This window comes from Symsagittifera roscoffensis, chromosome 7 (genome assembly GCF_963678635.1).
Source record: "Symsagittifera roscoffensis chromosome 7, txSymRosc1.1, whole genome shotgun sequence".
Classification (NCBI taxonomy): domain Eukaryota; kingdom Metazoa; phylum Xenacoelomorpha; order Acoela; family Convolutidae; genus Symsagittifera; species Symsagittifera roscoffensis.
In genome coordinates, this window is record NC_087068.1 from 51278855 (window position 1) to 51303481 (window position 24627).

A 24627-nucleotide genomic window follows, 5' to 3' on the forward strand; every position below is an offset into this window, starting at 1 on the left:
TTGTATAAATTTCATAGTGAATCAGCTCTTGTTAAGATAGCGTTTTCTATAAACGCTGCTTAAAGTCGCTGCGTGAAGACAAATTTTTTTAATGACGTTTGTTCTGCAGTCGGTTTGGATAGTCTAATTTCTTAGAGGCTGTCCAATTTTCCAGAAGTGGCATGTTAGTGCACTCAGTAGAAGAAATCTCATTTTCAATTGTTAACAATTTTTTGATGGATTCCAACAATTTAATACCACACGCCAAATTCAGAAGATAAGTTTATTTTTCCTCCCGTTTAGTCAAAAATTGATCTACCATAAATCCGAGATTTTCTACGATTAATTTTCTGGAGTTTTTTAACATAAGAAAGTTTTCTGAAGCATTTAGAAAAAAATGCAACAGCTTTTTTCCATGATAATCAAATTGATATCCATTCTCCCAATTTTGAAAAACAGCAGTGTATCATCAGCGTAATAAATTACCTTCAGCATTTTGGTAATTTTTGACTTCGATCATTTATGTGTAAATTGAGAATGGGTAGTCTTAGTTCTGTTCCTTTTGTAACAACTTGATTCAAATAAACTCAATCTGAAACCACACTTTTAACGCTTTAGTTTTTGTTGTCAGTTTTTTTCAAATTTTTCAACAATCTGCTGATTGGTGGAATCAAAAGTTTCGGAAACGTTGAGAAAAGCAGCAGGAACACAATTGCTCGTGTCAAATGATCTTCGAAATCCTTCCGTACAGAATTGTAGTGATTCTATAGTTAAACATGATGCTCGAAAATTGTATCAAATCTTACGTTTACGATTATCTTTCAACAAACATTCAATTTTTGTTTATATTATAAGTTTCCAAAAGTTTCGACATCGCACCAATATTTGATATCGGCCTATGAATTTCTGGCTCCATTGGATAATACTGGATATTTTTTCAATTGAAAGAATTGGAGTTTTTTTAAAGTCGAACCAAATCTTCGTAGTTTTTTGAACTGATTGAAAAAAAGTTTTAATGGTTTCGTATATACTATTTAAACCAATTCCTAGTGCCCACGATGACTTACCAGAATGACCTGGAGGCTTCCTATGGTTTTAACCCTTTAATTCTTTTAAAGATGTTTCATATTTAAAATTGATTAATTCATTTTCAAATAACACTTTGCGGTAATTTAAAGTGTTGCGTTTTACTTCGTTTTTAATTCAAAAAGTACAAAATTCGTTTATGTTTATAATTAGTAGGTGCTCCTATTGTTGTGTCTGAAGTAATACTGTCAATAAACAAAAATGAAGAAGCAATATTTTAGTTCAGCAAAATAACTTCTCTACAATTATCATTATGTCTGACTCCATAGGAATTGCGGAGCATTGATATATTATTTGTAGTTTTACTGAGTTTTGTCTTTGATTTTTTTCCAGCGTTGCCGTTCATTTTTGCGCGGTTGAAACAATGTCCTTTTGATCGCATCACCTTCTCAATTTACTTTAGGTATAGCGTTTCTAATAAACACTAATTTAAGAGGTGCACAGGACTGGATACCTTGCGCTGTATTTTTGTGAAAATTTGGAATTTTTTTCCGGGTCATTCTTTCATGAAAAGATCACCAATGGATTTATACAATTTGTAACACCTTTTTCCTCATGTAAATTGTTGAGAAACAAGTACTGTTGAAAACCTTTTTCCGCAATTTTTTTTGGCGTGAAACAAAATAACAAAATTAATTATTTCTAGGTTTCACTGTTTTTGACTTTTTTTGCTTCGAGAGTAACATTTATGTCATTAACTTAGCACTTACCTAGAAAAGTTTACCTGCTCATTCATTTTAAAAATATACGCAATCGGTATTACGCAATCGAAATCAATCCATTGTAATCATTTTTTTTTTCAAAATCATCAAGAACTTATATTCTTGATTTAAACATCATCAAAAAATTATATTCATTGTAATCCGTTTAAAATGAAAAAAAAAGAAATAACATAAATTTTTTTTTAAATAAAATTTTTCTGCGTATATATTTTGCATATCCCTCTCACAATAACTCTCTTTTCAGTTTTAACTCTTCAAAATTTACCCCAATCCCTTCACGTTTATCTGTTTTTCTCATCTTATCTTCTCTACACACAAGCTCCCCACTGACTTCACCCCCGCGAAGTTTTTGTCTATATTAACTCCTACTCGCTCGCTTAACTTGCTCGAATAAAAAACTAAAATTTTTAAGCAGTTTTTCTTAAAACATAAAAAACTTTCAAAACTAGCTTGAACCATGACTGCAAAAGTTTTTTAATGATTTTGTTAGTCATTTGTGCTAGCTGATTTTGCAGAAAAGTGAAAGAAACAAAAAACAGACACCCAAAAACATAGTTCCTCCCTAATTTCCTTGTTAGAAACAATAAGTAGAATACGAACAAAAACTTTTTTTGTAGCCGGTTATCCAAGTGATTTAGAAAAGCTATCGAACTTTCAAAATTGCAAAACAGTCTGAAGCCCATAATAAATGAGTTGATCTAAAATCTCGGCTATTTGTCAACCATATAGTTGGCTTCTGCTATTCGCAAAGGGTCGAAATAAACTATCAGGCCCGACTAAGCATCGCCCGTTGCTTTTCCCCCTAAGCTGAGTTGTATTGTTTAAATAAACTGTTTTTGCGACGTTATTTTGGATTGAGAAATTACACTTGGTACTCCTATTGCAGGAAGTCGGTCAGGCTGTGGTAGAACTGAAGCTAAAGGTATCGGAGCGATTTTGAGCGGTACAGTGTTTTAGGTATTTGTTTGTGGAATCCAAAACAGCGAAGAAGATCAAAGAAAAGTAGCAAAGTTGCGGATTCCGCAACACTTTTGATTTTGACCTGTTGCGGAGTCCGCTTACAATGCACAGATTGCACAGTTTGGCCTCGTAATGGTGAGAACTTGTTTTCGTACACTATCATTGCCATGGCGAGGGATGCAAGACACGATCTGACAATCTTAAACTGAGCGCCTTACCACTGCTAAATGACACATAGTAGTGCTTTTTACCACTAAGTGAGTTCAAGTATTCAAATTAAAGTTGAATTAAGTAATTTGAGCTCTACATATTCCCACAAAATGCAAAGTGTTATGAGAAAAATTTTTGAGAAAATAAATTGCTCACTAATTTTTGGTTTTTTAATGGTAAATATCACGAAATTGGCATCAACCAAAGCAGAAATTAGATTCAGTACTGTTTTTTTGTGATGTATGGTTTCAAAAGAAATCTTACTCTCTTGCTAAAAACTTCGAGTTTATCGTGGAAACTGAAAGAAAGGGACAATGATGTCAGAAACGGTTTGGTGATTAAATTTCTGGCTTGTATGTAAACTACCATGCTCAGAATTTTTTGTAAAAAAGTCGAAGACTTCGAGTCTCCGGAGACTTTAGCAGCATTCATTGGTGGCTGATCAAATTCACTTTTTAAAGTGTCTTTGACGAGAAATTACACTGAAGTTTAAGAAGAAGTGCGCGTCCCAACGTGCAAATTTTTGGTCGGAAGCTATTAAAAACTAAGCAAAAAATGACCTGTATTTTTTAAAGAAACAATTTGTTCGAATTAAAAAAAAACATTCCAACAATGTTTTCGAAAAATTGTTTTCCTGCTAATAGCCACTTAAAAAAATCTAGATTTGTTTTTTCAATTCATCGGACTCCCAGCTCTCAAAATTTAAGAGCCACTGCTGAATCTTGAAAATTTTTCCGTAGTTTAACTAATTGAAAAAGTTACCAGGAAGTAGGAAGTTTTTTATTGTAAAACATTTAGTTTTTGGTGGCTTGATATTTAATAGTCGGCCCAATTTTTTTGCTCGTTTCAAAATTGAAAAATTTAATTCAGTGTTTGAAGCTAACTGATAGAAAAAATATGCCAGGAAAAGTTTGTTTCAATGTGTGGTACAGCACTTACTGCAAGTGCAGTAGCCATTGTGATATTGCTGCACACTGACCTTGGGATTCATATTGTTATTTGTAATTATGCTGCTATATTGTTATTAACTTAGTATAAAGGTCATTTGGTGTGGAACACCGAGTTGCCTCATTTTTAGTGTGAAGCTCTACGTACACAAGATACGGCATTATGAGCTGGTTCGTGGAACCGAGAAAAGCAGCAAACAAAACTCAGCTTTCAAAGATTAAATTAACGCTTTGAACTAAACATTTGTTTTCGATTGAGTCACAGCATTCCATCCCCTATCACATGGCGCAGCCAGCAGGATACATGGCACTGGATAATCGAACGGACATGGGCATCCCAGTGTTCTGGACGTCAGCTAGTTCGGATCCACCGAGGAGTTTTATAATTTGGTTGGATCAATTTATGCTAGCAGTGACGGTGAAACAAAATGTGAATCCCGAGTAATACTAAAAGACCCAAAAGAAGTTGTTGATGAGCCAATGCCTCGTCCAGAAACTCTGGGAGAAGCAGAAAGTGCATAGGCAGTAACGCACCGGGAAGCAAGAGATAGATTAAGAAGAGACAAAGTAATACTTGAGAACCAAGAAAGGAGGGAACGCGGACCTAAAGTCGGACATACTGTGTTCTATAATGAAGTTCAAAAACGACTTACGTCTCGTTTATTCCTGGCACTTGGTACCGAGGGGAAAAAGAAATTCGTGCAGAAAAACCCACACGCGGAAGTTTCAAAACTTGAATTAAGAGAAATGGTGGCATTGGCCGAAGCATCATTCGAAAAAACACGAAACATTACGTACGAACGATATAGACTAGTCACCAGAGCTCAAGAAACAGGGGAGACGTTAGAATCGTTTCACGCGGCACTAACTGCACAAGCAGCTACGGCCGAACTGAGCGGTCTCGAAGAAGAATTGGTTCAAAATTTATTCATATCTAGAGTGAAAAATACAGCATTGCAAGATACTCTGACGTTCGAAGCCTTCACGCGAGACGAAGTACTCAAACGAGCTATCAAATTTGAGCAGAGTAAACAAACCACACAAGCGTTTCAGAAATCAGGGAATGGAAGCACAGGAGTGGGCCAATTGCGGGAGACACAGATCAAAATAAAACAAGAACCCATAATGGCAGTTGGTAATAAAAATTCAAACTACAGAAGACAAAATAAAAACCAATCTCAAAAGAGATAGAATGACAATAAAAGTACAAATCCCCGTTCAGACCAGAAACCATGCACACGATGTGGAAAATTATTCGGTTCAGTTCAAGAACAAAGGACCAAGCAGATATGGGAATCCCTATAAGCATTCAGTAAAGTTGGTCAGCTCTAATCAGGATTTAATAGATCTCAACATGGCAGCTATCGAGGCTTATCGAATAAAACTGGTAAATTTTAGAACGGACGTGAACAAACCGGAGGATACAAAATTGGGCCTACTTGAGAAACACTTGATCAGACAAAAATTTGGCAGTGAAGCATTAGACGTTTCGAGAAGTTGGAATGCATCGTGGCGTGTTCCCCTGAATTTTGTAGACAAAATTCCTGACAAACAAGAGAAATGACAAGTAGAGACAGCCTCAAACAAATTTTTTTGCAAAACTAATTAAAACTGAGTGTAAAACTCATAGTTATTTATTGAATTTTGTAAGTACAGTATATAAAACTTATTTAACCCAGGGGGAGTGTGGTACAGCACTTACTGCAAGTGCAGTAGCCATTGTGATATTGCTGCTCACTGACCTCGGGACTCATATCGTTATTTGTAATTATGCTGCTATATTGTTATTAACTTAGTGTAAAGGTCATTTGGTGTGGACCACCGAGTTGCCTCATTTTTAGTGTGAAGCTCTACGTACACAAGATACGGCATTGTGAGCTGGTTTGTGGAACCGAAAAAAGCAGCAAACAAAACTTAGCTTTCAAAGATTAAATTAACGCTTTGAACTAAACATTTGTTTTCGATTGAGACACAGCATTCCATCCCTTATCACACAATGCCTTTTGATATCGAAAAATTATTTTTTTTGGAAAATAATCCATGATTACTTTTAAGAGACACATTTTTGTTCTAGTTTGTGTAAAAATGGGAGTTCTCGAATGAATATAAAAACAGATAAATATATGCACGAAAATGATTGGATTATTAGTGATGTAGTTTGTTTCTTTTCCCCATATGTTTTTTTTGTTTTTATTTATCGTTTTCGTATTTTGTTTATTTCCTGTCCAGTTTTGTTACATTTAACAATGTTGTTTTTCAGCTAAATGTGAAGGGAAACTAATCGGAACAATGTTTTGTCTATCTATCAGATTATTTTGATGGTCTTTTTACCCACACGAGGGGAAAAACAGTTTTCGGTTCATTCTTGCCATGGTAACTCAAACATCTTTTTCCTGCATCAATTTCAACAACGCTCGAAGCGTTAACTTCCCTTATTTTCAAATGGAAAAAGGAAGAAAATGGTTGCATTCGCGTCGATTATAAAACAAAAAAGCACCTATTCAGTCTGCATTCCTATTCGTTGGTAAGAATTGGTTGAAAAACAACGAAGGAACAGGCAACAGTTACATAAGCAGTTACAGAAAGATGGTGGGTTTTTGTATTTTACACAAAAGCAGTTTTTTGAGCAGAAAGTGACTTATTTCCTTCTTACAGCTTCAGCGCTTTGCCATTCATTCAATTTTGACTGTTTTGTCGCTGTTAATGACGAAATTCAACTAAGCGTCCGGTCTATGCAGCTCAATTTATTTCTTGAAAAATTCCATTTTCTTTTTATTTCTGGGCAAAAATAAGGACGTTTAGCCCGCATATTATCGAATCTTTTTGAAATGAAACAATATTGAACATTTCACGCTAAATTCTCAGCCGGAAATTCACCTTGCGTTTTCCTTGGGTTTTGCCGTATTATACATACAACTTTGCTATGGCAACCTAATACTCCTAACCTTTGTTCTTTTACATTTTCCCCCTTTTGATGCCTTTTTTGAAACCCTTATAATTGATTTTTATCAACAAGAACTGCCGCTTTCCTCTTGGTGTAGATTTTTTACTAGCAAAAGTCAACAATTTTTTATTTAAATTATGAGAAATATTGATTATGCCAGTAAAATTTTAAAAACGAAGACCAAGTTTGGTCGATTTTACAGGCTTTTTGTTGAAATTATGTTTAATTTATAATTAATAACATAAGTTCAATGCATTAAAAACGTTTATTAAAGTTCAATTTTAATCAGAATTACCTGGAAACTGCGTGAAATGAGTTATTTTTTGATCGGCTTGATTTCAATTTTCTCAAATGGAGGTGAAACGTAAAAACCACTGAGCCGGAAGTATGCCAGGAGGACGCAGAGGCCTACTGGCCCCCCAGAACACTTTTCTGGACTCCGTCATCAAGAAAGCTGATGAACAAAGTGAGTGGAGGGATAAAAATTTTTTCGTCGCAATTTAAATGTTTTCGTAGCGAGTTTTCGTCGCAATTTTCTGCCGCATTTTTGCCGTGTTTTGGATTCTGGTTTAACTATCGATTTATATGATTTAATTTATGTTTGTATATACAAACATGTGTTTCTAAAGAAAGCATAGGCTTAATTTTTTGTTTGCTATGCTCGGCAATGAAATTATTATGAAACTGCTTCGCAGAAAATGCATGTAAACTTGTGACTTTAAAATGAATTTTTAGTGTTTTTGAAAAAGAAAGTATCTAGTCGGTAACTAGACTTTTTTGCAACATTTTTCTCGCAAATCTTACTTTTTTATTAAACTTTAACTTCCACACTCCTTCCAGCTTGGTATAGAGTTAACTTGTTGTTTGCTTAGATTAGACAGTTTATTTTGTGTCGTATCAAAAAAAAATTTAATTCAAGTCGGTTATTGTGCAAATATTTAAAACGTTCAAGCTTAACCGCTCAAGGGACAAAAATTTCCTATAGCATTTTTTGTCTTCGACCTAATGGGCGTCTACCCACGTAATTTTGACTTAGTGGGAACTTGTCAAAAACTAAAAAAATTATCTGAAACAAGTGATTGTAGTTTCTCAACTTTTTTTCTGAAATTGACTTGTTATTTCTATAAAAAAAATTGTTTTCCCCGAGTTTTTTCAAACGTTTTTCTGCTTTGTTATTTCTGTCTTTTTTCAATTCGCTAGATTGCAATACACGTTGCAAGGTTTTATTGCAAGTGATGAAATGAGGCGAAGCTTTTCTTCGCATCTGTGTAAAATTATAACATTTTTCTTTTTGAGGAGGCTGAGGCAGATCAAAAAACAATTTTGTCATAGCTTTTCTTTCAGACTGCTATCAAACGCAAACGTCTACTTTTTTATTTAAGCTTTGTATGCTCCATTGTTTTTGTACGAAAAATAAGCATTAAAAAATTATTTTGCGGGTTTTAATGATGTACATTTGGAAACGTGAATCCAGAAAACAGTGGTACTCCAACAAGCCGAAGAGCCAACAAACCAAAAACACGCTTACCATTCCAACAAGCCGAAAACTAATTTGATTCTGCTTAATAATAACATATTGCCCTTGTTGTTATACAATTGTTTCGTAACTCTTATGTAATTTACGTAACTATGATGTAACGTCGGCTTCAAGGTTTGGCGGTTCTTAGATATGTCGGTTTGTTGAATATCCGCTCCAGAAAACGTTAAGAAATTTTTTGAATATATAGATCGGAAGCTTTTTTATTCGCTTCCGAAACTTAGATCTGGTGAAAATTTTTTCAGATATGAAATAACAATGAAAATCTAAAATGTTAGATCTCGAACGAGATCTGTCATAACTCATTCTGAAAGTGTTCAAACTTTGTTTTTGCAATCCATTTTATCAGCATATATTGTATAGATTTTGAGCACAACTTTGAAATACCAACTTTTTTGCAATATTCAACTTTGTATAGATCAATTAGCGGCAAAAGTTCGGACTATTTACTCGCCCTCTTTTTGTTCAAACTACACTTCTAGTCCACCCATTTTGAAAAACTATTAATCTATTTTAAAAACCTTGTTTTTATGCAGATGCGTCTTTCTTCATTAGGAAAACATATTTTAGCAGTCTTCGGTGGGAGATTTGCGAAGTATCCACAGAACCTTTAAAGTACTGAAACATCAAAATTAGCCAAAGTAGAGTCAAATTATGAATAATTTAGATCTGAAAATTTCAGAAGAGCAAAATTTCAGACCTGCGATAGATTTTTTTGAAATAAACAGTGGTTTGAAAAAATTTCAAGCCCAAAACAGATCTGAAATAATCCGTTCTTTTGTTTTGAATTAGATTTTTTTCAGACCTGATTCAAAAAATTTAATACACACTGCTAGGAAAAAATTATTTACATCTTAAAGTTTAAACATAAGAGAGGTATCGAAAAAAATTACAATTTTTTTCTATTCCAATTTTCTGAATAATTATACGCGGTGTGTTTTGTATTTGGACCAAGTTTGACTGTTTAATTAACTGATTTTAAAAGCTTTTTTTAAATAGTCTTAAAACTAGGATGGCCAGCTCGAAAAAGGTGAGCTCAAACTGAGCTCAAACTCAGCAAATGTTGCAAATTGAAATAAACTTGATCAAAAATTTTCGTAAATATAAGAAAAAAATTTTGTGTCGTGCTTGACATTGTGTAGATGATTTCAAAAAAAACAGATTGCTCTGCAATTGGCTTTTTCTGACTTGTCTGCTAACTGATACTGAAAACTTGTATCTGTTCATTTCAGACATTAGCTTCGTTGTAACGAATGCACGGGTAGTCGACTTCCCCATTGTGTACTGCAACGAACTGTTCACTAAGCAGACTGGCTTTCCCAGGACAGAGGTAACATCTAAATCTTATTTGTCAAATTTTTGGTCCTGATAGATCTATAAACACTTTTTGACAACGAGCATTAAGTACTAGGTTAAATGACAGAATATGATGATTGAACAAGGCACCCAGAAGGAAAATGCTTGGAAAAAAAGAAAGAAACAAGAAACAAATTTTTGACATTGTGATTGCCTAGTATTAATTGATTAATTAAGATCATTTATCCACGAGGGATAGGAACATCCGAGGTGTACAGCTCGTCGCGGCGAAGTATATATTATCTACCCCGAAAAGTCTAATTTAACGGTTAAACATATACAAAACTTGAAAACCGAGTTACAAATCCTCTTTCGTTATAACTTCCTAATGCAAACGAGAAATATTCGTTAATAAATTTAAGCGCCAAATTAGGCTTTTAAAGAGGTAGATATCCTTTAAAGGTATTAATAACGTCTGAAACGTTCGTCTCCTACTCTTTCCTTTTTTACAAGCCTTTTCCCCGTCTTGGTACCCTGTGGAATCGCCATTTTGGGTGATGGGGGGGGGGGGGGTGGATATCAGTTAAATACATTGAGGGCTTGGAAAAATTGGTAATTTGTCCATAGGTGAATATGAAGACAGGCTACATGAGATTCATGCAGGGGGAGCACACGGACCAGGAGAACTTCTTGAGGATCCAGACTGCCTACGAGGAGATCAAACGAGACCAGTTCGATGTGCTGCTCTACAAGAAAAACAGTGAGTATAGTCCTGATTGAACATTAAACAACACATCTCTTAAACGATCCCCCCAATTGTAAATGGTAGAGTTGTTCGTTACTAGGTACGAAACTCGCATATTCTTTCATATAGTTAACCGTTGAAATAGTTTTTTTCTAGTGTTGGCAATTCGTTACTATAGTTATCATAGGGGCGGCGGGGGAAATAAATGACAAAATTGTGAATTAAGTTAACGTTTGGCTGACTGGATTTCGAGTCGGTGGTTGAATAAATTTGAGGTCCTTCAATGGGTTGGTGGTGTTGAAGAGTACCGAAGCAAAAATGAAAACAGCTAATTGAGGCAAAAGCCCTGAAAAATTGTAACCACGTCGAGTATCTAAAAAAAAGATTCCACGAGGTTGAAATCCTTATTAACCTTTTATAATATGAGCAGACAATGCCTTCGAGTTGATACGTGTTTTGAGCTCTGCCAGTTCAGAATCATAAACTGTTTTGAATACGCCTGGTCAGGGGGATCTAGGATTTTCTCGAGGAATGGGAGCGGATTTTCAAAAAAAAAGCGGATTTTCAAAAAAAAATCTTTTAAAACTTTATCGACCTTTTTTTAGGTCGACCAAATTGATTTTCCGAGCTCTTCCAAAGCACTAGGTGTTCCAAAGTAGGTCTTCCGAGCTAGGTATTCCAAAGTAGGTCTTCCAAAGTAGGTCAAAGCTCTAGGTCTTCCGAGCTCTTCCAAAGTTTTGGCTTTTTTTTGAGCCGCTGGCGATTTTTTTGAAAAATAGGCGAAAAAAGGCGTTTTCAAGAACTGTTTGTAAAATTTCAATTTGTTTTTGTTTTGATTTCGGTTTGCAGCCCAAATCCTTCATCAAATAGGAACTAATCCTTACGTTTTTAGACAATTCTTTTGGGTAGAATTTGTATTATCATTCGGTCCATCTTTCATTCGAATAGCCAGCGCTTTAAGAGGGAGAGATGATTACTTAGTCCCAAACTTTTTTCAAAAATTTGTCCAAATTAACTTTAACTTTGAAACTTAAAAGAGTTTCTGGGGTCACCGAGTTGAACAAGTAATCACTAAGCGTACAAATGATAAAGCGGAAATGTAGAGGGCATAAAAAACGGAAAGCTTTGAACAAGCTTTTAGTAGATTTACTCGATATACTAGTTTATAATTAAACTTCAAAAGGTTTCGTTCGATACCGGAAAACACAAAAGGATCGACCCATCTAAATATTCAATTAGTTTCCTTTAAACTGTATTTCTAACAATTATGCAATCAAAGGTCCTCTAAAAGCACTAGGCATAGGGTTTATTTAAATTTCAAGACTTGTGGGGACGTTTTTCACACTAATTTACGTAAGGGAATTGAGCTTTAACTGATCAAAGGTTTTTGTTGTTGGCCTAGGAGAGGCAGCATATTTGCAAGGAGACAAATTTTAAGGTATTTTATATTATTAGTTTTTCACTATCAATTAATCGCACTCATAGCATAGAGCAATAAATGATAGTCATGGAGCAATAAATCAATCGTAAAAAACTGCTCGCATCAGAACGGGGAATTGAAAGCTGTGACTGCGACTGCCTTTTGTAATTTTTCAAAAAAATTTAATTTTAAAAGTTTGACAATTTTTTGCAAATCAAAATCATTTATGAAAGAAAGTTGAATTTTCTTTCTCTTGAAAATTTACCCCCCACAATTATTTTAAGATGTGGTTGACATAATTTGCATCTATTAGCACATCATTTGGATTAACTAACGTGCCTCAACGTAATTGAGAATAAATTCCCAGCTAAATCATCTCGCAAAATTTGCTACGCGCTAATTTGAAAATTGAAAGGTCACGGATCCTAATTGTACCAAATTGCCTAAAGTAGCCCCATTTTTGAGAATAGATTACTTCTTGAACTTTAGTTACCGGTTGAACTTTGTAATTTGAGCTTAGGGCATGGATATTTTTGTATGGTTTAAATAACTTTTGTCAAAAAATTTGATCAAAAAATTCAAATTGATATGAAAAAAACAAAACCACTAATTTATGTTTGTTTTTATCTTAGATAGGGATTTAAACAACTGTAAACATTCTCAAATCTTTGAAAATCGGATGGGGTGCTCCCACTTTCCATTTTCTTACACAGTAGTTTCCACAAAAACTAGCTTGAAAACGAAAAGTAAGAACAGTTTGTTAGTTTTTGTATTTGCTTTGAATAAAAAAATTCAAACTTCAATTATCAATTCAGACTAAATTGCAAAAATCAAACAATAAAATTTCAGTTTCTGAATTCAGTTCAATTCAATTGAGACTTAAAATGAATTCAATTTGATATGCACAAAACTGCTCGTATCATGGAAGAGACCGCCTATAAGTTTCTGACTGCCTATTTAGATCTAAGGAATCAGTTATCTTTTCAAAAGATTAAAAAATTATTAAAAGTTAAAATATTTTTCAAAATATGATTTTTTTCAGATTTGTTATTCATCAACCCTCAAAGTAAAAGTTATGCGACTAGCGTACAGCAACGTTTTACTAGTTCAACATTGCTTGCCTCATTTTGTACTGGAACTATTTCTCTCAGAATAAATTTCCTTTCGCTCGTTGATAGATTGAAATATATCGCGCATTTATTGTCCCAAATTAGACAAATCGTCATTTTTAAAACCATAGTTTTGCGAAAAAGATCAAATTTTTGGTGATTGGTGCCAAAGGTGAGTTTGAAATGTATGATTTTTTTAGAAGGTTTGATTCAGACTGAAACCCGGTCTGATTTGATTGTTTTGCTCAAAAACAACAGGAAAAAATAACACAATAATTATTGTTATAACACAATAAGTTCCAGACTGAGATTTTTTTGTTTCAACCGTTGAAAATGGGGAGGAGCTGTGTGTTTGGGTGTGTTTAACTTTTGTTTCTGTTTTCCAGGCAAAATCAGGTACCTCAAATAATCATCCGACTGGATTGAATGATAATGATGCCATTATGGTAATCAAAATCTGCGAAAAATATTGAAAAAAACTTTGATTTTTTTTGATTTTTTTTGTTTTTCAGATCATTTTCCTTCAAAATTGTTGTCCTATGTTAGCTGTTTGCCTATGTTACTATGGTTGTCGAATACGCCTAAAATATCGTTTTATGTCAGATTTTTTTATCAGACCATGCAGAAAAAGCTACACTAATTTGAAAAAAGTTTTAGGTAAATTTTTAAAGCAAGGGTGGAAAATTCTGTGATACTTGCACAGTAACCGGCTATTCTTGTTAAGTTTTAAAATCTTAGATGCCTCAGCAAAATTACAGTCAGTTTTGACTGATCAAGTCTTCTTATAATTTTTAAATTGCTTTCCTAAGAAGAACTTGAGAACTGAATTCAGAGCTGATAATTTTTTCGCTCAAATAATCATATTCACTCAGCTTAACTGAAAATGTTTTCATGCGTTGATAAACATTATCCTATCGCAAGGTTGAGAAAAAATTAGATTTTTTGAATCACAAAACATTTTTAAGTAACGCCTGCAGCTTGAAATGGTTTTTTAGTTCAATGTTTCCTCAACCGCCCTTTGGAAAGATATTTTATCAACGTAATTTGAAATTAAGATTGTTTAAATTAACATTTGAAAATAGCAGTTGAAATTAGGATGATTGGATTTGAACTTTCGAGCATAAAATTCATTTTCAGTCCTCGAAATCGTTAAAAGCAAGCAAAACGGCCACTCATAAAATCTCCAGTGAGGTTTTTGCAAATGTCTGTCTGTTTACGAAACGTTTTCTTGAAAGGTTTTCTAAAGATGTTTTGCTATGTTCAAGCCGTCAATTGATTTTTTTATTGAACCGCAAAAACATCGCCTAATGGAAAGCTTAAGTCTCTCTATTCACAGCAAGTGACAGTTTGAAATATCGCGAAACAACTTAAGAAAAACATACTCCAGAAAACCAGATATAAACCGACATTAACAAAGACCCCCCCCCCCCCCTAATTGAAAAATTAGGTTTTCTAAGTAAAGAACCCCGTAACTGATTCAGACAGCATTTTTTGGATATCAATATTGATTTAGGTTTCGAAATAAAATAATATCTTTAGTTTTGATCTTTTTAAACTTTTTTCTACATTTTACTTTTTGTTCACGTATATGCTTTACTTTGGTTCAGTGATCAAAGCATTTTCAAATAAAAATTGACAATTGATGCAGTTTCGCAAGTTAGATTTTATAATTTTTTAAAGCTGAAATATATAGCTAATAAATTCATTTTAAGAGTGGGTTCAATCGCTACGAACTAAAGTAAATTTATCGTAGTTCTGGTCTATGGTTTGCTGGTTATATTCACACAAATGTCTCAAAGTTTTGATTTGAAGTCACTTTCAATTATGCGCATTCCTTTTTCCCTAAAAGGTTGAAAGACTAACGAGTCTTCTGGGAGTCTTTTTGTTGCTCTGCACCATATGCACAAGTCAGTCATAAATCAGGGTTGAAAAACAACAAACAGAAGTAAACAAAAGTGAAAAGTGTTGTGATGTAATATTTCAACCCTAGCCAATGAAAAAATTAGCCGAAGAAGGTTCAAGAAAGCATGAAGATTGAAGCTGACAATAATTTGAAGACTATTTTGAAAATTGACATTATTATCCCATGACAAACATATCTGGTCTTCATACTTAACCTTCTAAAACCCCTCGTTACACCATAAAAATGATGCTCACGTGAAATGTGGAGGGGGGGGGGTTATGAGGGGAGGAAAAGAGCCAACGCACTATAAATGTAACATTCTCTCCAACAAATTTTTCCAAAATTAAAAATCTAATCGCTCGGCAATTTGGGCTGATTACATTTGTCGACCTTTGTTTTTTTGGACGCATTTGTGTACTTTGCAACCTTGTAGAAAAACATAAAAATTTTAGATCATTCTTGCTTTTTGCTGACCTTTTCTTATGAAATCAAAGCCTCAAGGCCCGCATATGGTGCGACAGAAAAGAACATTTATATGTCCATATAATTATAATAACTGCTTCGGGCTATTTTGGTACCAAAATACGCATTTGGCTTGTTTGGCAATGGAAAAATTTAAACAAATTAACAAAAATAAATATCTGTCCATGAAATTTAAAAAAATTTGAATTGTATCCGGAATAAATAAAAAAATTTAAAAACCGACACTATATTCAATCAGAACAACAAAAGAAACATCGTGGGTATCAAAATGTTGAGAATGGACATCGTTTGATGGTTTAAAATGGAATATAACTCGAGCAACTCAGTCTGATTTTGAGACCCAACTTATTGAAATTCCAGACTAAAGATTTTCTCAATACTTCCGATTCACAGAAGTGACAGAATAGAATTACGATACGTTACAGACGATTAGTAGCATTTTATTTTTTTTTCGGCTGTTTTGTGGCACTTTAAAATCTTATGGAAAAACATTATGATTCTGGAACATTCTCGCCGTTTTGCTGGAAGCGATCTGACTTTTTATATGGAATCAAAGAAAGCCATAAGACCAGCCTATGATGCAGCAGAAAGGGGATTTTTATATGCCAATATAGTTCCTATAATAGCCTTGAGCTATTTTGCGAGCAAAAACGCCAAATTGTTTCGTCAATGAAAAAATTCAAAATAACTACCAATAATTATGACCTGCACTCTTTATTTAGTTTGTTTTCAGCAATCAATTTCAATGAATTTGGTTAAATTCCATTTGACAAGTTACGTTTTTTGGGTCTTTTCATCAGGTTATTTTCTAATTTAAAAAAAGTTAACTTACTTGTTTTTCAAAGTTAAGTTTTTTTTTTGCTTAGGTCTGCAACGCTAAAGTAGATTTGATAGCCTTTCAGTTATCAAAAATCTAATCAAAACAACTACACTACAAAAAAATTAATCAAGTGGTTACAAATAAATTCTTCTAATGCAAATTAACAAGACTGCTCATATCAGGGTGAAGCTCTGAATGTTCCAACTGCCTTTTAAGGTCTATGGAGCAGTAAACAGATAAAAAAAATAAATGTAAAAAAAATAATAAGAAAAATATTTATTTAAAAATTGAAATTTTTTGTGAAAATCAGCCCCCCACACGCCATTTAAAGTACAAAAGGATTTTGCTCCTTTTAACAAATCAATTATGACAAATGAGCTTCTTTCACCCAACCCGGGTAACCAAAACTTCTTATACAATTCCATGCAATTCCATACCTACAGAAAATTGTATTAAAACTCTTTGATAAGCATTTTTCCTTGTATGAAAACTGTATGAAGAGCCTTTGTCCATAAACCAAAAAATGTGACTTTATTTCTGAAGTTAATTTCTGAAATTTTTTTGCTTAATTTCGTAACCGACCGCAGGTGAAAAAGACCTTGGTTTACTCAAAGCACCAAAGGTTGGACGGTCTTGCTTTTATAAATCGTAGAAAACCACCGAAATCGTCTTAGAACTGTCTTCCAAAAATGATATCACGAAAAAAACAAACTTTTCAATTTGGCAAAAAATTTCAACGTTGATTATTTTTGAATATGATTTTTCAAATTATCAGCTATTGATCAAAGCATACGTAAGCATGCCATTTTGAACGAAAAAAATCAATTATTAGTGTATTCAGGACTACGTTATGCACACAAGAGTTTAAATTTTGCACGCAAAAAATTTTAGGAAAACGTTTTTTTGAGTACAAAATTCGATTTTCTGTTGAAAAAAAAACAAAAAAATTTTAAGGAAATTTCAAATTACTTTGAAATTTTTTTTGTGTCGCCATCAAAACAATGCTAGTCATACAATTACCATATTTAGGAATTGTATGATTTCCAAAAACAAAACCTCAGTTTTTCATCACCAGGCTGTTTTATTAGCATTAGACAGCCTCAGAAATTACTTTCTGTCTTTTTCAACCATTTTTCGAAATTTTTACTTGGTGTATGGAATTGTAGGATAAGCTTTTTCGGCGTATGGGGGTCAACCCGGGAATTTGGATCGATATCTAAGACGTGTTAAATCTCGCTCACGCGTTAATAGCGCGAATTATTTGGCCAATTTGGCCAAAATGGCCATCTTTAAACCCCCATAACCTTAAAAAAAAAAATCACAGGTCAAACATTTTTTCAAATTAACGCTCAGAACAACAATACCTTTGAAAGATAATCAAAAATCCCGTCAAAAATGGATAGTTAAAAAGTCGAAATTTGTCTGAAGAAAAAAACCCACCCCGAGCACAAATATTCCGTAACTTTTGGTACGAAAGTCGGAAAAATAATTGATTTTGACAACGCTTGATTACTTTTATGCAAAGATGGCTGTTTTGGCTACATTTATTTTTAACCTCAAGATTTTCGAAATTACAATTAAAACAGATGCTAAATATAATTTTGAGTGGTGTAGATGTAGCATCTTACAAAAAGTATTCAATTGGTGTCAAAGTCAGTTCTGCTAATGCAAATATTAATTTAATTTGACAAGTTATGGCATCAATATTGATGCTTTCACCTTCGCTTTTGCACTTCAACGATTGATTCGCAACCTAAGTCTTTGTTATCAAATAAGTATAGCTTCTTCTGAGCTAACAATAAATAAACTTGGTCTGAAATTTTTTCTAAAGTCTTTTGGATGCATATGCACTTGCAAAAATCAAAAATGATGGATTTAGTGTCAAAACAGCTAATTAGAAAAGGTCATTTAAAGTAGTAAAAATGCTACATTCAAACAAGTTTATAGCTGTTAGTTTTCAACGCTGAAATTGATAACAGAAGTTATCTGCAACAAAAAAGGTCATTACTTTAAAAGAATGCATCGAGCAAAATTTTTGAATTGTAGTTCTAAAAGGGATGTAGTAAAAATACCGGGGCGGAATTAAGAAACGGAAGGAGGGGAAAAGCGCTCAGTTTTTTTTCAGAAATCCGATCTCTTAGCTACGTAAGGCCCCTTTGGTACTATGCCTTCTTCTACGACCGATCCGTTTGAGTTTTTGTTCAAAACAGTCAACAACGCCAAAGTAACGGAGGCGGATCAATAATTTTCTCGAGGAAGGGGAAAATTTTAACTTTCCAACTTTTTTTAAGTCGACCAAATCGACTTTCCGGATTCTCAAAGTCCCTATTTTGACCAAAAGTTATAACCCTGTTTTTAATTACAGGTAAAAAACTAATACATTTGGTGTTTTTTGTATATCTAGAAACAGCAGTGTGGTTCTGCATTACAATTAACCCCGTGCCGAACGAAACCGGAGAAGTGGTGTTGTTCCTGCTGACTCTCAAGGACATAACTTCCACTAAAATACCCCCGGATGAAGAGGGCAGCCGGAGCATGGGGCGCATCGCCAGACTGGCCCGCACGGTGAAAAAGGGCAAGGGTAATGGCAATTCAACGGGGGGAGGCACTATTGGGGGTAATACTAACTCAACCGGAGGGGAGGGGGCTTCAATGGGCGGCAGCACAGTTGAACGATTCAGTCCAAAATCGACCAAATCTTCATTGGTCAGTAAAGTTTTGAGTTTTAGAATCATATCCAATAAAAACTGTTCTGCCTGTTGGAACTTTGATATTTATGTTTGCTGTTTAAGAAGTTACGGAATATTTGCGTTCGGGTTGGTTTTTTCTTCAGACAAAACTTGACTTTTGAATGAGCCAATTTTGACGGAACTTTTTAACACTCAAAAATTGTCATGCCTCGAGCTTTACATAAAAAAATTGGTATAAGACCGTTTTCCGTAAATTTATGGAGATCTACAAATTAACGATTTATTTAGCCAATTTAGTATGAATAACGCTGATGAAAGGTTAATCATTAGAAAAAATTAACTCATTAAAAAATAGGTGCAGGTGAAGCTTTCAGAGCATTGCTTTGATGCGAGTGGTACTGTCTTCGAAGCTTGGTAAAGCAGGGAAGCTGAAAAAGAGCCAAAGTTTTATGCCATCAGACAACAATTGAAGGCTTGATCTCAAAATTAAATTAAAAGTTATGCTCGGTCGTTTGAAATTTGTCATTTTAGCCAATTTGGTTTAAACAGATGCGCACGAAGATTAGAGACTGTAGCATTCAACAAATGGTTCTGTCTCAAAACTTGCCTCAAACTAAAACTTACTTATTTCAAATTTGAGTTTATGTAACTATTTAGACTGGTGTCTCAGCTCTGATTTGTGTGACTTGTGTTATTAAGCAGCATCAGAAAAAAATTGGATCATTCAAAAAGTTTTGTGTCCTAAAAATATGATTCGCTCAAAAATATATTGTAGTTAGCTTGGAAATAAAAAACATTCTAAAACCACAAAAAAAAACAGAAACGTTTAAAAACTCGAAGATTGTTGGCATTGTTGCATTTGATCGTTTTTTAATTAATATTTTTTTGTTTTTCAATTTACCGGGTTCTACATAAATAGCAAGGCTCTACATAATATTTTGCCATTCAGTTTAAACTTTGGGCAATATTTTTGTCAGTTGTTTTTTTTCTACCAATTTTTATGAAGTTTGGGGAAATCCATAATCAATCAAAATTGAACTTTTATGTTGAAAATGCTGTTTTTGTTATAGTGTAAAGCAGGAAGTTTAAAAGAATTTTTTCAACTAATAAACTTTCAAGTTTCGTTTTTAATTAACTTACATCAGCTTTCTTGACATATTTGCCCCTTAAGAAAGATAGAAATTGAAAAATACTAGAAATTGCCATTACTCGAACAAAAAAGTCATCGTAAAAAAAAACTTTTATTGTGGAGGTGTTTTTTGTGTTAAGTTGTATTTAATTGCTCGGTTGGCAAAAATCAATCACTTTTCTTGACGCCTTTCCCATCTTTATTCGCCCAATTAGCAAATGACCTGTTAAAAACTTTCTTTTTTTCTGGCCTAAAACATTCAATTTCACATCAGCTTTCACTAGATAATGTCAAAAGGTTTGAATTTTCAAAATGCAGCTCGAGTCAATAATTATTTAAAGTCTTGGAGAATCAAAGATTTTTAACGCAAGACTCTATCTGAAATTGATTTACAGTATCGAATTTTGGTCAAAATGTAAAACTCCAAAATGCACACATCTTTCTTGGCAACGGAGTATTTGTCATCGAAAATTTTTTGTTTTGACTTTCGAAGAAAGAATGGAATATTTGTGTTTAGTGTGCGATTTTCCTGCAAACAAGTTTCGTCATTATTACTCACCACTTTGAACGTAATTTTAAAATCAACTGAAAAGTTTTGATGCCCTCGGCTTATTTCAAAAACTACAATTTTTTTTTAAATAAATTTTATAGTGTTATCATTTACAATTTGAATACTTTGGGGATGTTCTTGCGCGAAACCTTTCGTGCTTTTGAACAGTACGCGGCGTTTCAAGCCCAGCTTGGAAATCATTTCAAATAGAAATGATGCTATCCATTTTGACTTACCAATTTGTTGCCATACACTAATTACATCACTGTCTTTTACTAAGCGTGTTGGGGAAGATTTTCAAAAACAGAATCTGAAAAAAAAACTTTTTTTGAAACTTTTTTCATATGTTTAGATTGAAAAATAATTCCGTGATTTTAAACCTTAAGAGGTAGCTGGAACGTTCAGTGTTTTGTCCTGGTACGATACGTCCCAACTAGTTTGATGGGATATCCTATAAAAATTGGATCGGAAAAATTTTGTATGCTGTTTGCAAAATGGATCTGACTGTATGCTGTTTGCAAAGAGAATAGGTTCTGTTTGACTCTCCTCCACTCATTAAAATTGAAGATCATTTTGCAGAATTGTCTAATCTCGTAAAATTGGAATGAACTGTTTGCCGTTCATCTAGATTGCTTAGGATATCTCAAAGTCAAATTGGCTGAAATGTCTCAATTTAAATTGGCCAAAGTCACACAACTTATTTAGGCCACAACGTCTCAAAATAAATTTGTCCGAAGTGTGTCCTCTTCGCCTGAAATGTTTGAAAACAGACACGTTGGTAGTGGTGACATCCTATATTGCATAAATGTCACTCGATATGATCTTTAGAGTTTACTTATTTCTAATAACAACTTTTCTTCATATTACTTGTTACATATTTTAAATCGAAATCCTACCAGAAAAAAACTCAACTACACTTTTTGTATCGGGCCGAAGCCAGTTTCGAGTGTTCCCACAACTCGTTAAGATCTAAGCAACAGCTTTTTTGTTGAAACAAAAATATAAATTGATAAAATTTTTAAAAGAAGTGAAAATTCTAAATATGTTTTTATATTGAAAAAAATATACCCCCTCACGCTCTTCAAGTTGCAAATTGATGCTATTAGCGTCTAGCAACTTTTTAATAGTTCACACTTTTTTGCTATAAATCAGAATGTAAAGATTTCTTAGACTGATGAAGTAGCCGTTTACGCTTTAGAAGAACAAAACATCACGCGAGAATTGTCTCAGTTGGACAAAAATCTTCACAATAAGTTACTTCAGTATTTTTGCCCTGGCAATTAGCAAGCGTTACTGAATCGGAATGCAAATTTTTCTGGTAAACAACTAGTTTAACAAAAATCAGTTGAATCACTTGACATGTTCATTGCTCTTCATCTGACATACTCTTCAGTTGACATACTTCTTTTTCATAAAAATTCAATTTTAACTGCTGGCTGCATACAAGTTACTACAGGGTAGTTTCACGACTTGAATATTTTGAATCTTTCATAGAACTCCTATGTGATAAAAACAGATTTTATGAAAGTGAATGGGTTTTTTGTTTTTTATATTTTCGAGGCGCTTTGGAAACTTTTAAAACTTTTGCAAAAATACTGTTTTTCTTTCTATAAAAAACCTTTCTACTGATTTTCAAAAAAAGGATATCCATAAAAATACCGTCTACATTTTTGAGTGACTGCATGCTCACCTGGTCTCTTTTTGCTTTCCATTTTGTCGACAGCCTTCGAAAAGGTCTGTGATGAAAATATTTGATTGAAGTTTTCGACTTATTTTATGTTTTCTCAAAAACTAACCTACCAAATCTGAGACTTTGATTTTAATGAAAAGAATGGGTTTGAAAATCTCCTCTCCATATGCGGCTACGACCACACTTTTTTTACACATAAAACTGAGGCACCTGGATTGATCCATTTTTTAATTTTGATTGACCGTTTTTTGAATCTTTTTTTAAAAATTTTCTCAAAAACTAACATCTCACCCTGAGATTGTGGGTTCAGTGGAGATAACGGGTGGTGGGCATTAGCGGGCCACTCCCAGTTTTTTTTTACCTGAAAAGTTTTTGTTCTCGGGAGAGTCAATTTTTTGAGTTTTTGAGCTTTTTTTGTAAATTTTATAAATCTTACCTAAAAATATCATCTGAGATTTTGGATTCAATCTAAAGAAGTGGTTGTGGGAAAACTCTTTGCGTACGCGATTAAGCCCGACTTTTTTGACACAAAAGTTTATGGCCCTCGGAAAAATTAAAGTTTTGATTTTTGGATCATTTCTTAAAAACGTTTGCCTTTTCTCGGGAGCTATCCTAAAAAAAATGAGTATTTTTGGTTCAATCAAAATTACAGGTTGCGTGAATTTCTTCTGCATAAGCTACTCATCGCAAGTTTTGTTACACAACAAGCTATGATTCTCGGAATTGTTTTATTTGTTGATCGTTTTTTGGACTTCTCTCGATAACCATCCTACCAAATCTGATATCATAGGTTTAAGCTGAGTGCTAGGTGTCCCTTATCGAGACATACGAAAATTTTTGTTCACAAAGTTTTCTTATAATTTTTTCATTTTTATTTCGAATCATCCTTTTTTATTATTGTGTTGTATCGCAAATAGAGCGCAGCTCCACTTCGCCTCTGTGTTTGATAATTGAGCCCAGGAGTTCAATACTTTTCAGATGGTATTAAAAACACCGTTCAAATTGCACGTTGCATCAAATGTTGAAATTTGTCTGAAAAAAAACACCAAGCAGAAATATTCTATCTTTTCATAGAAAGTCGGAACAAAATGTATAGCAATGGCTCACTGCTAAAAAAAAATGAACGTAATGACATGAATACTTAATGGTGCCCGACCGCTGGTAGACTCAAAATTTGTGACTCAAAACTCTACTCGAAAAAAATATTAATTCGACTATTTCACCAAGTGAAATTGAGGATTTACGGCGTGTGGTGTGTTTTTATTCGAAGCATCAGGTCTACCTCACAGAAAGCTCGTAGAGGATCTAAATTAGTATTATAACAAATTCTATCAGCATTAACTGGGATTTTAAAAACTTATATTAAACAAGACTGCTCATATATCAGGGCGAAGCACTGAAGGCTCCGACTCTTCTTAAAGAACAATTAAAAAAATTTGATTGTGAAATTGAAATAAACATTAAAAAGTAAAGAGTAAAGATCTTTTTTTTTTCAGTTTAGTTTCAATTATCCCCTTTCAAGCTATACTATAAAAAAATATGATAAGAGAAAAGTTTCGTCAAAAATACCTCGTTAAAAAACCGAAAATTGACTGAATAAAAAATATCAGCCCAAGCTTGAATATTCCGCGCTTCCTTCGAAAGTCGGAACAATAATTATGGTACTTCTGATTGGTGTTGTGTTGTGTTTAGACAAATGGGAATGAGTTGCCGAGGTACATGTTGGAGCCCCCCAAGACACCCCCTCGCATCATCCTACACTACAGTGCCCTGAAGACCACTTGGGACTGGACCATACTAGTGCTCACTTTCCACACAGCCATCATGGTAACTAAACCAACCCCACTCCCACCCCCATCTCCCACCCCCACCCTGCCAAACATCCCCCTCCCCCCCCCCCACAAACACCCCAACCCACCCCCACCCTGTCAAGCAGTTTTTTCATCACAATGCTGATTTGACGGAAAATACATCGTGCGCAAAAATTTTGTCAGCCAATCAAATTTCAGCATTCAGGAATTCGAAAGAAATAAGCGATGAAATCTGTCAATTTTGGACCGTTTAAAGGGCATTGATTGGCTGAGAACTTTCGCGCATTCAATCATTCGCGTAAGAGTCTCTAAAATTAATTAAATCCCAATTTTTGGGGCAAATACCTCATCTCAGAAAGACAAAATTTTTTGAAACCTATTCGTGTCTGATCAGAATTCAATGTTCAAAATTTCTTGAGAAATCATTGAAACTCAGTGAGTTTTGGACTTTTGGAACTTGGACAGTTTAGGAGGAAGATTTTTAGCGCCTAGGATAACATATACAATAACTTACAAATAACATTACCCCCCCCCCCCCCCGTTCCCCACTCACATAATTCGCTCTATGTCGTGCAATATCAGCTTTTGCCTGTTTT

At 33.9% G+C, this 24627-nt stretch overlaps 1 protein-coding gene across 1 annotated transcript in view; it reads left to right on the plus strand.

Moving 5' to 3' along the window:
• The first annotated feature begins 6444 nt into the window (after positions 1 to 6444).
• LOC134851159 (potassium voltage-gated channel subfamily H member 1-like) overlaps positions 6445 to 24627 on the plus strand; it is a 35479-nt gene continuing 17296 nt past the window's right edge. The window contains exons 1-5 of the mRNA XM_063867124.1: positions 6445 to 7314; positions 9618 to 9715; positions 10309 to 10441; positions 18566 to 18867; positions 23913 to 24047. Coding sequence (XP_063723194.1) covers positions 7236 to 7314; positions 9618 to 9715; positions 10309 to 10441; positions 18566 to 18867; positions 23913 to 24047 — 747 coding nt within the window. The 5' untranslated portion in view covers positions 6445 to 7235. The remainder of the gene's footprint in view (positions 7315 to 9617; positions 9716 to 10308; positions 10442 to 18565; positions 18868 to 23912; positions 24048 to 24627) is intronic.